Source organism: Rhinopithecus bieti, unplaced genomic scaffold (genome assembly GCF_001698545.2).
Source record: "Rhinopithecus bieti isolate Rb0 unplaced genomic scaffold, ASM169854v2 scaffold_29830, whole genome shotgun sequence".
Classification (NCBI taxonomy): Eukaryota; Metazoa; Chordata; class Mammalia; order Primates; family Cercopithecidae; genus Rhinopithecus; species Rhinopithecus bieti.
Genome location: NW_016813163.1, coordinates 1,081,458 through 1,096,576, shown reverse-complemented (window position 1 = coordinate 1,096,576; position 15,119 = coordinate 1,081,458). Strand labels below are relative to the sequence as shown.

At 45.9% G+C, this 15,119-nt stretch overlaps 1 protein-coding gene across 5 annotated transcripts in view; it reads left to right on the top strand.

The window, feature by feature from the left end:
* The window catches only part of ST6GAL2 (ST6 beta-galactoside alpha-2,6-sialyltransferase 2), a 94,644-nt gene that overhangs the window by 38,214 nt on the left and 41,311 nt on the right, over window positions 1–15,119 (top strand). For all 5 annotated transcript variants that reach the window (XM_017847746.1, XM_017847745.1, XM_017847744.1 and 2 more), the window contains exon 2: window positions 9,853–10,851. In XM_017847746.1, coding sequence (XP_017703235.1) covers window positions 9,909–10,851 — 943 coding nt within the window. In that variant the 5' untranslated portion in view covers window positions 9,853–9,908. The remainder of the gene's footprint in view (window positions 1–9,852; window positions 10,852–15,119) is intronic.

Below are 15,119 nucleotides of genomic sequence, written 5' to 3'. Positions count from 1 at the left end.
TCTGGAATCATTTCCACCTCCCCCTTCCTCGACTGGGAGCTGCCCAGAGTGGCTCACATATGTGAATCTTTGCCTTTTAAACTAGTTCCCATCTGCCCTGTCTCTTGAGCAAAAACCCTGTACTGCTGGAATGACCTGACCCAGAAAGATAATGGTATCACCTTTCTAAGAGCAGCTCACCCTTGTCCAGCCCCAGCTCACCGTGAATCTGTCCAGCATACATGCTCTCATCCCTGGCACACTGGGCCCAGGCATTCCACTGGCTTGAAATCACTGACTCTCCTCCACACCCATGCATCCTTCGAGGTCCAGCTCTGGACCTCCTCTTCTTTGAAGGCTTCCAGGCTTACTTTAATCCATATTGCTTGTCATTTATTTAGCAGTCCTGGGACCAAGCAACAATGCAGGCAGAACCGTTTTGCCTTCCTGCCGAGGCAGCAAACCCCTGCAACCATGGGCCTAACACCTGTGGTCTCTTTGGAAATGTTAGTAAATTGGTAGCCCGTTCTGCCCAGGCAAAATCCACTTGGCAGGTGTCCCAAGACTAAGCTATCTCTGACAAATGCAGGGCAAGCGAAGGTGTGGATTGTAAAGCCTAACTAGGAACATCATTTACTCCAGCAAACAAAGATAGGGGTGTCAGAGGATCACTTGTTCTGCTAAATGTAGGGAGCTGGAGTGAAATTAGACATAGTACTTTGTGGCCAAAAAGAAAAATAAATCTTATTAAAATTTTAAGGCTGGTGCTCGAGTTGACTGCAGCAATTTTTTCTGGCTTCATGTTCTAGTGAAAAAAAGACAGGGGCTTTGGGACAGTAAACTGGAAGGGAACCACTTGGAGCTTTCATAGGCCTAAGCTTAGAGACAAATCATGTTTACTAAGGAATTTGTTGTCAAGATTAAACTGAGACGAGGAATTGAAACGAGACAATGTGAGTGAGGTAGATACGGTGCCCAGCACAGCATAGGCATTTGGCCAGTGGCAGCCTGGGATACCTTTGCTGCTCGTGTACCCACCAGCCTGCTGACTCCTGCCACGACTGCTGTTAATGACTCGGACCTAACCCTACAACAGCCTAACCGTGGTTTTGCCTGGAGACACCCAGACACTTCTGCCAGGCTGAGAAACACAGTAGATGAGGAACCCTTGCCCTCCAGAACCAACCAACAGCCCCTGGTCAGGCAGTGCCATTACAGTACATTTCCCCCACTTATTTTCTTCATTTCGGACATTCATTGATTTCAGGAATATTTATTGGGAGCCTTCCACAGGCCAGCCCACGTTGGTTGGTGGGAATACAAGACTGAATAAGATGTAGTCCCTGCCTTCAGGAACCTTATAGGCATCCCCATTGAGGGTTACTCAAACATCTGAATTTTACACTAACCGGAAGCCCAGGCACCAGTGTTTTAAACTTATGACTCAACCAAGTGAGGTCACTGGGTCGGCCAGCGTTGCCCTTCTTAGCAGGTGGGATTGCCCCATGCATTCTGGTGTCAAACAGCGCCATCACAAGGAGGGGGCGCTGCCTGCAGGGGGGCTGCCCTTCTGAGGAGGCAAGGACTTGCAATCCTGCAGGGCTGTACTCCTTAGAGAGGGGGATGGCCTCCCCACCACAGGCTCCGCTGACCTGGCCGACCTTTTTCTTTCTTTTCTTCTGGACATTGGCTTAAGAATAGACAGAGACTAGAGGGAGAATGAATGAGGGAGTGCCTCCTTGGTGTTCTGGCTTTAGCAGTCTGGAGACATTCTCACATTTACCAAAAGCAAAGAAAGAAAAGAGAAGGGCCCGTTTGTAAAAAGTGCCAATAACGGTGTTAAGAGATAAAGGAATTCCAGCTGCAGGAGGCATCTTCCTCTTTGCTGTAGACTGGATGTTTTCTTGGATATGTGACAAGAGCTAATTTTAGAAAAAATGATTCTTGAAAGAAAATGACTCCTGAAGGCCATTAAGATACACGAGTATCTCACCACAGCTCACATGCTAAATCTTCTTTATTATTTCAACATTAAAATAAACACTTAGACTTAACATTAGTCCAGACAACTCTTCGACACAAAAAAGGACGTGAGGGTGTCTCAGACCCACAGAAAACCTGGGCAGCTGGTAATTCATTGCAGACACATCAATCAAAGTGTGGAAAAAAAAATGAAAACCACTCTCCAGTCAAGAAAATGGGCAATAAAGCTTGTCAACCACAAGGCTTAAGAGGGACATCGTTAAAGTGGTAAGACCTAGAATTAACTTCTCTTTGCCCTTGAACAAAATAAGAAGTTAGCTGCATTAACCTTAAGCTGCATTGTAATGTTCCTCTGTGGCAGTGTTTACATTTCATAGTTTCATCTGACAACTCGTAATAAATTGTGCCTTTTGGAAAGTGGGATTTCTCTCAGAACAATTTGAAGGAGAATTTAAGCACTCTTTTGTGCTGGTTCGAATATCCATAAGAAATGTGACTCGTGTCTTTGTTTGGGAATTAGTATCTAAGATATGGATACTGACTTCTTTCTAAGCAAGTGGAACAATCGCTGTGATTTCCAGCAGAGGGGCACTTTTGATTTTGCCTCTAAAAATAGAAGTTCCCTAGAGGCCTGGCCAGAAAGGGCAAAGAACAGGGAGAAAGAATGGAAATGGAGAAAAGTAGTCCAAATAGGCAGCAAACATCCACTGGGAATTCAAACCTTTGCATTGCCAGGTAATAATGTTAGAATTGCAGTGGAAAGGAAAAGAAAGTCACACCCAATCCAGTATGAGTATAATCTTGCCAGTGCTCTTCCCGGGGAAAACTGGCAAGAACTCGACAGCCCCAGTCACTTAAACCATCACAGAGAAAGCACATGTGAAGGTGTGATTAAGGAGCACTTTCCCATTGGTGCCTGGGGACAGACAATTTGCCTGATGGGCCTCTTATATCCCCTGATGTCATTTATATCACACCAGCTAATGATGGGATATGGCAGTGAGTATTACTGACAACTTTCTTTAAGCTGTATAATTATACTATTTCAGGTATACTATATCAGAGGAAAAGACGTGTTTTCTCTTGCTTAGCCAAGCCTTCCTATTATTAGGCTTATGGTCATTTCAAGGAAAACAATGATCCAGGGCTGTAACATTGATGACGTCCCTCGCCTCTCTCTAACCTGGATTTGTTACAGATATGCTGATGACTGAGACCCATGGTGCAGATCGTGATTTCTGTAGCATTTTGCTAGCAGAGGATTTGACGTTGCCTTGAGACTTAATCATTTTGGAGAATGTTCCCTTAATTGGCAGCAGAAGGTTTGCAGCTCCAGAGGCTGTAGCGGAGGCTTTTGGATTATTAAAAGTTGAGACCTAATCACAAATTGAGGCAGTGCAGCAAATCCACTCCTTCCTATTATTCTTGTGCATTAGGAGCCACTTAAGCTCCACCTAATGAAGAGTCTTCGTTCTTTGCATTGGAATACTCCTTTAAAGATGCCCAGAGAGCTTCACAAATCCTGCCTCTTTCTACTCCCCAGCACAGCAGGCAGAGAGAGCAAACTCTGCCTCAGGGTCATGGCACCGATGCAGCCCCCTCTATCCTGCCAGGTGCTTCTTCTCTTTATTTGTGTCCTCTGACATCCTCTCATCCTTCTCTCTTCCTTTCTCGCATGTCATCTCCCCATGACAAACAAGGCTTCCCATCTTCTGGTTCGAAACCAGGCGTTTTCATATAATGGAGGCTATGTCTGTGTTGATACAAAGAAAAACAAAAAAGCCCTGTAAAATATTTAAGCCTGAGCCAATGTGAGTGACCATGGCCCAGGGAACAGTCTTAGGAAGTCCTGAGAACATGTGCCTGAGGTAACTGGGTCACAGTTTGGTTTTACACACTTTAGAGAGACAGGAATTGTGGATACAATCATTAATCAATACATGAAAGGTGTGCACTGGTTCAGCCTAAAGTGGTGGGATATTTTGAAATGGGGCCTTATAGGTCATAGGTACATTCAAAGAGTTTCTGATTGGCAACCAACTGATTGGCAGTTGATTGAAAGAGTTAAGCTTTGTCTCAAGACTTGAAGTCAGTAGAAATATTTGCCTGAGTTAAGAGGGGTTGTGGAAGCCAAGGTTCTTGTTATAGAGATGATGCCTCATAGGGAATATCCTTCAGAGAGGATGGATGTACATGTCTCTTTTGGGACTTTAAAGGTGTCACACTCATATTTAATCTCTCCTAGGTCCAGGAAAGGCCTAGAACGGGAAAGGTAGGCTGCATTAATGGAGATTCTCTACCAATGCAAATTTGCCCCACAAAAGACAGCTTAGCTTGGCCATTTCAAAATATGTCAAAGAAATATATTTTGGGGTAAAATATTTTTATTTCCTTCAGGGTCTGCTATCTGTCATGTGATGCTATACCAGAGTCAGGTTGGAATTTGGTATCTTATCACCACGAAGAGTTTGTTCGGTTTATGACGTCTATTTTAATATTAATCCTGGTCAGTTGTGTCCAAACTCCAAAGGGAGAGGGGGTATCTGGAGGCCTGTCTGACCTCCCTTCCAGTCATGACTGGAAATTCAGTTTTTCAGATTTCTCTGGGGTCCGTCTGGCCACAAAGGGTCTGTGGGGTCAGTTGAGGGGCTTTTTTTAGTTTACATCTGTGTCAACCTTAAATAATGAGGTTCAGAAAATACGATTAAGTACAGAGTTTATCTGAGCGCAAAGCTTGAGGCTGGTCACCTGGGAAAGCACCAACTGCAGATGAATGGGGTCAGTGTTTCCAAAATGTAGAAGTTAAAGTTTCAATTATATAGGCAGAGACAGAGGAGTTCCAGCAGGATCACAGCATTTTCCATACAAGACCAGGTATATATGCCACAGCTGTTTGATTGGTTACAGATTGTTCCATTTTAAGCAAGAATACTTTACTATTCCATGAGGAGGTGTAATGATCTGAGAGGGTCTCATCTCTGGTGCTGCTTGGTCTTTCTAATTATTTACAGGAACAAAAAGGCAGAAGTCGCAGCTGTCTGACGCAGGCGGCATAGCCACATTCCTCTCAAGGCTCAAGATAATTTCAAGTTCCAATCGCTTTAAGTTTGAATTATTTTAAATTTGAATTATTTAATTTTACATCTGATCATTTGAATCCTGCCATGAAATTTCCCAAGTTCACTTTCTCAGCTAGAGTTCCTGCAGCTTCTTGACTCATCAAACCAAGGTCGTATTAGCTTCTGTGGTGTGGGGGGCACTGGCTCTCAGCCCCAAGCCCTCTAGGCCAGAGGTTTTGAGCTCCTCCCAACAGCTCAACACTTTTTTGTTGTTGTTGCACTTCCCATCACTCTGCACACATCTCATCTTTGCCTCTGTTTTTTAAAAATATTTTCTGGTGCAAATGCTGAAATCCGAAACCTATCTCGTTTTTCAGTTGCCCACCAGAGCTGTTGCTCAGTGCAGGGAAACCAGGAAATGGTGACTACCAGTTAGAAACAAAAAGACTGGCTTTTAAGTCAGCTGCTGCAGCCTTGGTATTCCCAGCATGGAACTTCTAAAACTTGTGGAATTTCCTTAGTGATAGGACTGTTTTCATTTTGCTAATGAGGGAACTTACTTTGTGCTCCCAGATAGCTTCACCTTGGGCTCTGATCACCAGAAAGGTCAACCAGATGAAATTGCAGGGTTTCAGGAGGCTGAGGCAGGAGAATCACTTGAACCTGGTTGGCAGAGGTTGCAGTAAGACAAGATTGTACCACTGCACGCTCCAGCCTGGGTGACAGAGTGAGACTCTGTTTAAAAAAAAAAAAAAAAGAAAAGAAAAGAAAGAAAGAAAAGGGGGGAAGGAGGGAGGGAGGGAGGGAAGGAAGGAAGGAAAAGGAGAAAAAAGAAATTTCAGGGTTATTGCAGGGTTTGAACTTTTTGAACCTTGGGCTGCCAGACCTCCAGGGAGAACAGTGGCACTGGAGATTAAGTTCACTCACATGGCCAGTGATTTAATCAATCATGCCTATCTAATGGAACCCTAATAACAACTCTAGATTCTAGGGTTCACTGGAGCTTCTGATTCATGAACACACTGATGTGCTGGGAGAGTGATACACCCAGATTCCACAGGGAAAGAACGTGGAACTGCATTTGCCCCAAATCTCACCCTGTGTGCATCCTTTACAATAAAACCATAGCCATAAATATAGTACTTTCCTGACTTCTGTTAGTCATGTTAGCAGATTATCAAACCTGAAGTGTGTCCTGGAGTCTGGGGATCGGTAGTTGAACAGGTAAAAGTGTGAGTGGCTTTGAGTAACTTGTAAGTAACTTGCCCAGAACCACAGAGCTAGCAAGCAGCAGATACTACATGCAAATCCACATAGCTGGCATGTGAAATGAGGGCAGTCTCCTGGAGGCCTGAGCCCTTAACACATGGGGTCTGCACTAACTCCCAGTAGCAAGTGTCAGAATTATACTGCAGTGCACCCAGTGGGATGCAACAGAATAACTGTTATTAAGGATAATTTTGCAATTTCTTATGGAAGTCTTGAAATATTAGAAATGGCTTCTAGACCTTTATGTTGAGCATTACAGCTCAAAGCACTGTCCCTGGGTGGACAGGTTAGACAGATCATGCGGAAGGTGCCCCTCAAAGTGTGGGCCCAGACTATGCACATCCACAACTGTTCATTAACAGTTCCTGGTAAGGTGTTTACAGAACTTGAGAGCAGGCATTTAGAAACTTTTATAGCAATTGGACAATGCCAAGACATTCAGAAATGGAAATATTAAAATATCACACAGTGACAGTTTGGGGAAAAAATTATCCTTCACCACAGATAGTTTGAGGAGTGTAAATTTAGAAAATATAGCCTGGTTGGTATGATCAGATGGAATTAGAACTTAGTGTGAGAGGTGTGAGCCATAGGATGAAGCAGATGGATTTGCATGTAATATCTGCTGCTTGCTAGCTCTGTGGTCCTGGGCAAGTTACTTAATTGCTCTGGGACTCAGTTCGCTCATCTAGAAAATGGATATGACAGTATTTCCTATCTAATTCGATGCTGGAAAGACCAAATAAAATAATCCAGAACAAATGCTAACCACAAACCTGTATATATAGTAAGTTAACTGCGGGTATTAATTCTTCTACGTTCGCTTCTTGGCATCCGTGGTCCTGGCTTGGTTAAAGTATATTCTGTCTATGTAGGTTTGATATATTACTGTATATAAAATCTATAGGCTTGCTCTCATGTGAATATAAAATAAAGCAAACACTGTTTAAAAGCCACAATTTATACATGTAAGCGAATGTTGCTTTTTGTAGAATCCCTCTGGTATGCTACAGTCCTATCTGAAAATGTTGCAATTGTTGGAAGCATTTTAGGACTTTTCTTTTTTGCTTAATTTTCTTTTAATTATTATGGGCACAAGATAGTTGTATATGTTACTGATGATTCTGGGAACTTATTTAGCATTTCCATTAGAACGTGTTCCAGTGATCCTGTGATGTAACAAATCACCTTAAAATGTAGGAGTTTACTCAGCATTGTGCAGTATGCCCCTGTGACAAACCTGCACGTGTACCCCGAATCTAAAATTTAAAACAAATACATATATAGGTATATAAATGTATTTATACACATCTATACATGTCTCAAACCAAAGCCAACAAAAAATACTTTGTGGTTTAGAACAACAATCTATCATTATCACTCACCATTGACTGACTGGGCTAGACTGGCTCTCCTGTCTGGCCTTCCACAGGGTTGCAGTCAGATGGTGGCTGGGGATGGAGTCATTGGAAAGTGCAACAGGCTGGACATCCAGAATGACTTCTTCGCGTTTCACATTTGGTGCCTGGGCTGGGATGGCTGGGACGGCTGGGACGGCTGGAATAGCTTGGGGCTGGCTGGGTATCTCTCATTCCATGTGGACTTTCCTAGCTTGGGTTTCCTAGATGTATGCTGGGCTAAGCTTAGGGACATGTCTTCACTGGTATCTGGCTTCCCCCAGAGTGAGTGTTCTGAGAGGCAGGAAGTGGAAAATGCTAGATCTGGGCCTGGTAACTGGCATAGTATCACCACCGCCATATTCTACTAGTCCGAGCAGTCATTGAGCCTGTCGTTATTTAGCAGGGGGAGACACAGACCCTGCCTCTCTCTAGGTGGAGGGTCAAAGAATCTGTGTCCACCTTTAACCTGCCATAAAGCTACAAAAGGAATGTAGTTCTCTTACTTTAGCATGTCCTTTCCCACCAGCGACATTGTATGACTTCCCAAGGTGACCACGTTGAGGTAGGAATATTCATTTTGATTTCAGTTCCTTCTTTTTGAGTGAAAACACAACCATTGTGTTACAGCTATGCCTTACATGCCTTTGTGTTTTGGCATTGGTCAGCCTGTACTGGGGAAGGAGTATGGGGGTCACAGATTTCCCCTGGCAGACCCTCCCCTCAGAATCACCCTACTTTCTGAGTATCTGATTTCTACTAGTGACCTCCTTGTAGTCTGTGTTGCCTCCCTGCACTCTTCTCTGCCTTACCTGCCACCAAGGAATCTCCTGAAAGCCCGTGGAACCAGTGCATCACTCCCTTGCTCTCAGAACTTCACTTTCTTCCTATGTCTTATACGGCATCTGTCCCATACATCCAGGTAGGGACTACAGACCCTCCACAGCTGGAAGAGGATAGCTTTCCAATTATGTTTTCCCCAAATGGTCTTGCTTCTTCTTTCAGCATCCCCACCAAAACACGCATGCATCGCCACAGACACACAAGGCCCTTTGCAAAACACACACACAAACACAAGCTCACATCATTTACCCAGCCAATATTTATTGAATATCTGCCTGTGCTGGGCTTTGTGCTCAGCTTGAAGTTCTAGCAAGCTTAATTATTATTTTATTATTCCACAAACATACTTTAGGTTATATTCCCTTTCCAAGACTTTGCTTAAGTTCCTGAAGTTAGGAGCATTTCTTATTAATGTTTTATTGTTTCCTTTGGTACCAAGTGCTATGCTACCCACGTAGCAATACATATTAGTTGCAATGCTGTACAGAGGAGAGGTCCGTTCTGTCTTTCATTGTATCTTACTTTTCATCTCTGCCCCTTTTGTTACCCTTTGTCCGAGTCTCATCTAGAATCAGCAAGCTCTCTCTTCATCTCTCCTCCTATTTAAAGTTTTAATGTACTTCCCTTTTATCTCACCAAAAGTTCATGGTAAGGGTGAAGTAGGAGGGTAGTCTTGAGGACATTTTTCAGGCACCCTGAAATAACATTCACCCACAGACACCGTCAGTGAAGCATTGTTTTATTCAGTGCCATCGGCGGACTTCTGGTATGTTCTAGGCAGCCTTCCAGACTGGGGAGAACAGGAAGAATCAGATATGGTTGTCACTCCTTAGAAGTGTACAGCAGCTACTGTAATATCTATGAGCTGTGAGCTTTTGGTGGTCTGATAAGCAGACAAGAGAGGGCAAACTGTGCTTACCTCTCTGGGTTTGCTTTATCAAATTGGAATTTTATAATCTCAAAAGTAGGGGGAACTTCTGGGCAGGGGCCCCACTGTCTTATCAAAGTGGGAAGGCAGACTTGTCCCTGAGTCCCGTGGGGAGGATTTTGCAAATATACACTCATCCATCGCCTCTCTCCAAAGACTCACCTGAAATGGTGAGATCCCTTGTTTTGCAGAGGTTGGTGGGAGGTGGGGTTGGGGCGGGGGACAGATATGACACCTGGATTTAGCTAAAACTCCTGGATGATTCTGGTTTCTAATGCCCCTTCTACAACCCCACTCCACCACCTACAGAAACACTGCTCAGGATAGAATGTCCCCAGCAGCATCTGAGCAGATGCCCTATGTTGGCTAACTGTGCCATCTGGCTGTTTTTCAGGTTCATTCTACCCCCATCTGCTTTAAGACACAAGGTGCTGACCGCAGAGACCTGCCATGAAACCACACTTGAAGCAATGGAGACAACGAATGCTTTTCGGAATATTCGCTTGGGGGCTCCTCTTTTTGCTGATTTTCATCTACTTCACCGACAGCAACCCCGCTGAGCCTGTGCCCAGCTCCCTCTCCTTCCTGGAGACCAGGAGGCTCCTGCCGGTGCAGGGGAAGCAGCGGGCCATCATGGGCGCCGCGCATGAGCCCTCCCCGCCTGGGGGTCTGGACGCACGCCAGGCGCTGTCCCGCGCCCACCCAGCCGGTTCCTTTCACGCGGGGCCTGGAGACCCGCAGAAATGGGCCCAGTCCCAAGATGGGTTTGAACATGAAGAGTTTTTTTCATCCCAGGTGAGAAGAAAATCTCAAAGTGCTTTCTACCCGGAGGATGACGACTACTTTTTTGCTGCTGGGCAGCCAGGGTGGCACAGCCACACTCAGGGGACATTGGGATTCCCTTCCCCCGGGGAGCCAGGCCCGCGGGATGGGGCTTTTCCGGCTGCACAGGTCCAGAGGAGGCGGGTGAAGAAGAGGCACCGGAGGCAGAGAAGGAGCCACGTGTTGGAGGAGGGCGACGACGGCGACAGGCTGTACTCCTCCATGTCCAGGGCCTTCCTGTACCGGCTCTGGAAGGGGAACGCCTCCTCCAAAATGCTGAACCCGCGCCTGCAGAAGGCGATGAAGGATTACCTGACCGCCAACAAGCACGGGGTGCGCTTCCGCGGGAAGCGGGAGACCGGGCTCAGCAGGGCACAGCTACTGTGCCAGCTGCGGAGCCGCGCGCCCGTGCGGACGCTGGACGGCACCGAGGCGCCCTTCTCTGCGCTGGGCTGGCGGCGCCTGGTGCCGGCCGTGCCCCTGAGCCAGCTGCACCCGCGCGGCTTGCGCAGCTGCGCTGTCGTCATGTCTGCAGGCTCAATCCTCAACTCCTCCTTGGGCGAGGAAATAGGTAGGTCTCAGTGCGGGGACCAGGTCTCCTTGTCTTGAGCCAGTGTGTCCCTGGGAGCTGGTTCTTTCAGTGCGCGCCTCTGGATCTCACTGATGGGGCAGGCTGGGGTCTCCACACCAGGTGTTTGTTATGTTAGCTGGAGATTCTTCAGGTGATTTCCCCTTGCTGGCGCAGAATGAGTCTCTCTGGGGTCACAGCAGAAGTACTCTTCGGGGGACTCTTAGAGCAAGGATTTGGGGAATGCTGGGGAGCAAGAAGGGACCTCCCCATAGCTGATGCCAGTGGGCAGTGGAAAGAAAGCGCCGCCCCTTGCTCCCGGTGTCCTTCTGGCTGTTCAGACTTCGTATCCCATAGAAACCGCAGTCTGCATGGATAGGCTCCCAGGCTGGCCCCTGAAAGCCAGGTGAACCCATCTTGCAGTGGGAATATGGGAAGGGATAAGAGGAGGAGGCAGGAAAGCGGGAGCTGCTCAATCAGGGCATCAGCTCCAAAGAGCAGGGTGCATGAAGATGATGTTAGTTACTGTGGGCTCTGAGAAGAGCCCAGCTGCTGGTGGGAACATCTTTCCCATGGGAGAATAAGTTCTGGCCTCCCAACTGTTGGCGCAAATCCAACCTTTGGGGCACTGCCAGTGCACCTACCGGGGACCTTCTCCAAGATGGTAAATAACATGCAACACCTGGGCTTCCTCCCTCCCTGCCAGGCTCTGTCTTCACATCCCTGTCAAGAGCCCTGGAACACATCTGTTTCCCGACTCCTGTATCAGTCAGGGTTCTCCAGAGACTCACACCAGAAGGATATGTGTCTATACAGAGACAGAAAGATTTATTTTAAGGACTTGACTCTCATGATTGTGAAGGCTGGCAAGTCTGAAATAGGTAGTGCAGGCCAGCAGATGGGAAACTCAGGCGGAGCTTCTGTGTTGCTGTCTTGAGGCAGAATTTCTTGGTAAGGAAACTTCAGTCTTTGTTGTTAAGGCATTCACCTGGCTTGAGGAAGCACAGCTGCATTGTGAGAGTTGTCTGCTTTTCTCAAAGTCTAGTGATTTCACTGTTAATCACATCTTAAAAACACCTTCCCAGCAACATCTAGACCAGTGTTTCACCAACCAGCTGGGCACTGTGGCCTAGCCAAGATGGCACACAACGTTAGCCATCGCTATTTCTTCCTAGTTTTGAAGCAAAATGCCAGTTCTAATCTTTTTTGATTGATAGGGGCATGGCAGGGTTCAAATACATTTCCCTCCTGCAGAGTGGTGTAGGTTCTGCACCAGATGGGCCAGCATTGGCTCTCCTCAGAATTCCCCTTCCTGGCTGGATCACATTCATTTCCCTACCTGCCCTGGCCTCTCACCCTGTCTTGCCAGAGATACCCAGGCTCTTGTGTTCCCATAGCTGGGCTCTCCCTCAGCAGTTTCAGATCCCTTTGCTCCCAGAACTCCCCCCGTTCCCAGGCTAATTCCATTGCTGCACCAGTCAGCAAGCAGCTTGGCCCTTTAGGCTCATTCATTTGACAAATACGTGTTTAGCCCCTAATATGTGCTTGACTCTGTACTAGGAACAGTAAAACTAATGTGAATCAAATACAGCATTAGCCTCAAGTCCAGATGTAAGACAATCATGTCCTGTACACTCTCAGTGTTAGGTCATGACTGGTCTGGAAGCGACATTCAGGGAATGTCTTTGCAAATAAGTAATCTTTGTTGTCTTCATTTTAAGTGGATCCATTAGTTGTTCTGTGTCCTTGAAGAGTAGCCCATGTTCCAGAGTTGTCTTAGAATAGGGTGAAGCCACTGTAGACAGGCTCAGAAGCCCAGACCTCAGCTCAGCAGAAGTCCTTGGGCATGAGGCTAAATGAGAAATATTTTTAAAGTTAAAAAAAAAAAAAAAAAAAACAAGATAGTAAGTCTGGAATCAAGGTCTGGGGTCCCTGTGTCCCTGTGCTGACATTACAGCAGGCTCATAATAACCCAGTCCATGTGTCACATAAGCTTGTAGCCAAAGCCAGAGCAGAGCAGCCTGCAATTTATTAAGAAGAAGCAGTGGTTTAGAGGTCCCCGGGGTAAAATAACACCACAGTTCTTTCTCATTTCTGAGGACCAACATTAATAATGTAGAGAAGGAATTTAACTATTATGCTTGAAGCAGGCAGTAACTTGCTTCCGGTTTGGTTTTGTTTTAAACACCTCTGCATCAGAGGTGAAGATCCGGATTGCTCTTGCATGCCAGTGAGCAGTCCCTTGTTCTTTATTTCTGCGTAAATATCCCTGACCAGAACCTTGTAAACTCTAGAATTTGGAAGAGAGTGTGAGAGACACTGAGAAGTCCATGTTTCTGGGCAACTTGAAATGCCAGTTATATCTTTGTTAATTTCTAGTATCCAAATCTAATTTATTTTGCATGCCTTTAAGAACGGTAGAATCACAACTGAAGAACATGCCTGGAAATTTCTTTAAAATTCTCTTTATTGTTTTGTCTAGGGTCCTTTGGATCAGATTGTGTATCTATTTTAAGAACATGTAACCATAGCGTGGCTCAATTTGTATAAACCAAAAGTTTCATTTGTATAAGTTGGTATCTCAGCATCAGCAGTTTACATGCCAGGTGCCGACCTCGCTCCTTCCTGTTCACCTGAATATATGCAAGCAAACCCACGTAGTTATGAATGGCTTGCAGAATACAAACAAACTCTGGCAGCAGATTCCTTTAGGCATCTTAGAATATTGGGGGCAGCTGCAGCTAAATTCATGTTGGCCCCTAAGTATCTACTTGTGAATTGGCTAAGTGAAGATCAAAAGACTTACCAAAGATCACAATCTTATGAAAAATTGAAGACAGAGCTAGAAAGTATCTCAGATGGTCAGTGCTTATCAGCCCTACCTCCGCTCTGCCAGGAGGCCACCTCTACACGCTTATGTCCAGGGAAGAAGACCCAGTCAGTCTCAGGTTTGCTTACTGGCTGCCCTTTAGCTCTTGCTGGTGTTTGCTCCACTGGCAGTGCGGCCCCCATCCCCCTACCCTTCTGTTGGAACTGAGTCATACAAAGGAATAGGTTTTGTTTAGAAAAATATAGCATTTGTAAACACTTCCACTATAAATATGTTATTGAAAAACAAACTAATTGTTTTGGAAACCTGGATCATTCTCTCCTAGAGTCATAAGATGATCTGTTTTCACCCCTGCATATAAGCAATAATAATTTGCTTCTGTGCAGTGCTACTGGCATCCATGTGGAAACACGTTACAGAGGAGAAAGTTCTGCTCTAAACCCCCAGTGATAGCCTTCATGTGGGAAACCAAGATCTGTGTACTTGAAACTCAAATTCTGGCAAGTGCATGGGAAGTGGGACGTGGAGGGAGAGACTGGGGATGGGATGCATAGACTGGTGGAGAGGGCTTGAGATTTGACGTGTCCTGTTACTTCTAAAAAAAGCAAGAAAGAAGAAAGCAGTCCATATGCTCTTCCAATGAGCGTTATTTATTGGTCACCAACTCTCCACCAGATCCTGTGCTAGACACAAAACTGAAGAGGTGACGGGCCCGACCATCCATACTGGCACACTTCAGTGGTAAACAGACAATTCCCGTGTTGTGGATTGGAGAAGGACAGGGAGATATGTAGGCTGACAAGGCAGGAATGACGATGAATTCCTAACTCCGCTGAGGGCTAGTGGCTGGGCAGAGGGAAGAGGTTGGTAAAGACTGCTCCAGGGAGAGGAGACCAAGTTGAAAGCCCAGCGTCATATGGAAGTGAGAAACAGCATGGTGTACAGGTGGTGAGAGCTACAGGTAGTACACGGGCTCATAGGGACAGAAGAGAGAAGCCAACTTGGAAGGCAGATCATCTTCCTAGATGTCCTTGCAAGCCACTCTGAAAATTAGACTTCACTTAATAATTGTAATCATAGATACCACTTATAGTACAGACAAGGCCCTGTTCAGAATGCTTTTTTTTTTTTTTTTTTTTCCCGAGAGGGGGTCTCCCACTGTTGCCCAGGCTGGAATGTAGTGGCACAATCTTGGCTCACTACAACCTCCGCTTCCCAGGTTCAAGCAATTCTCCTGCTTCAGTCTCCCAAGTAGCTGGAATGACAGGTGCCCACCACCATATCCAGCTAATTTTTGTATTTTTAGTAGAGATGGGGTTTCACCATGTTGACCAGGCTGATCTTGAACTCCTGACCTCAAGTGATCTTCCTGCCTCAGCCTCCCAAAGTGCTGGGATGACAGGCATGAGCCACCGTGCCCGGCCCAAAATGCTCTTTTTGT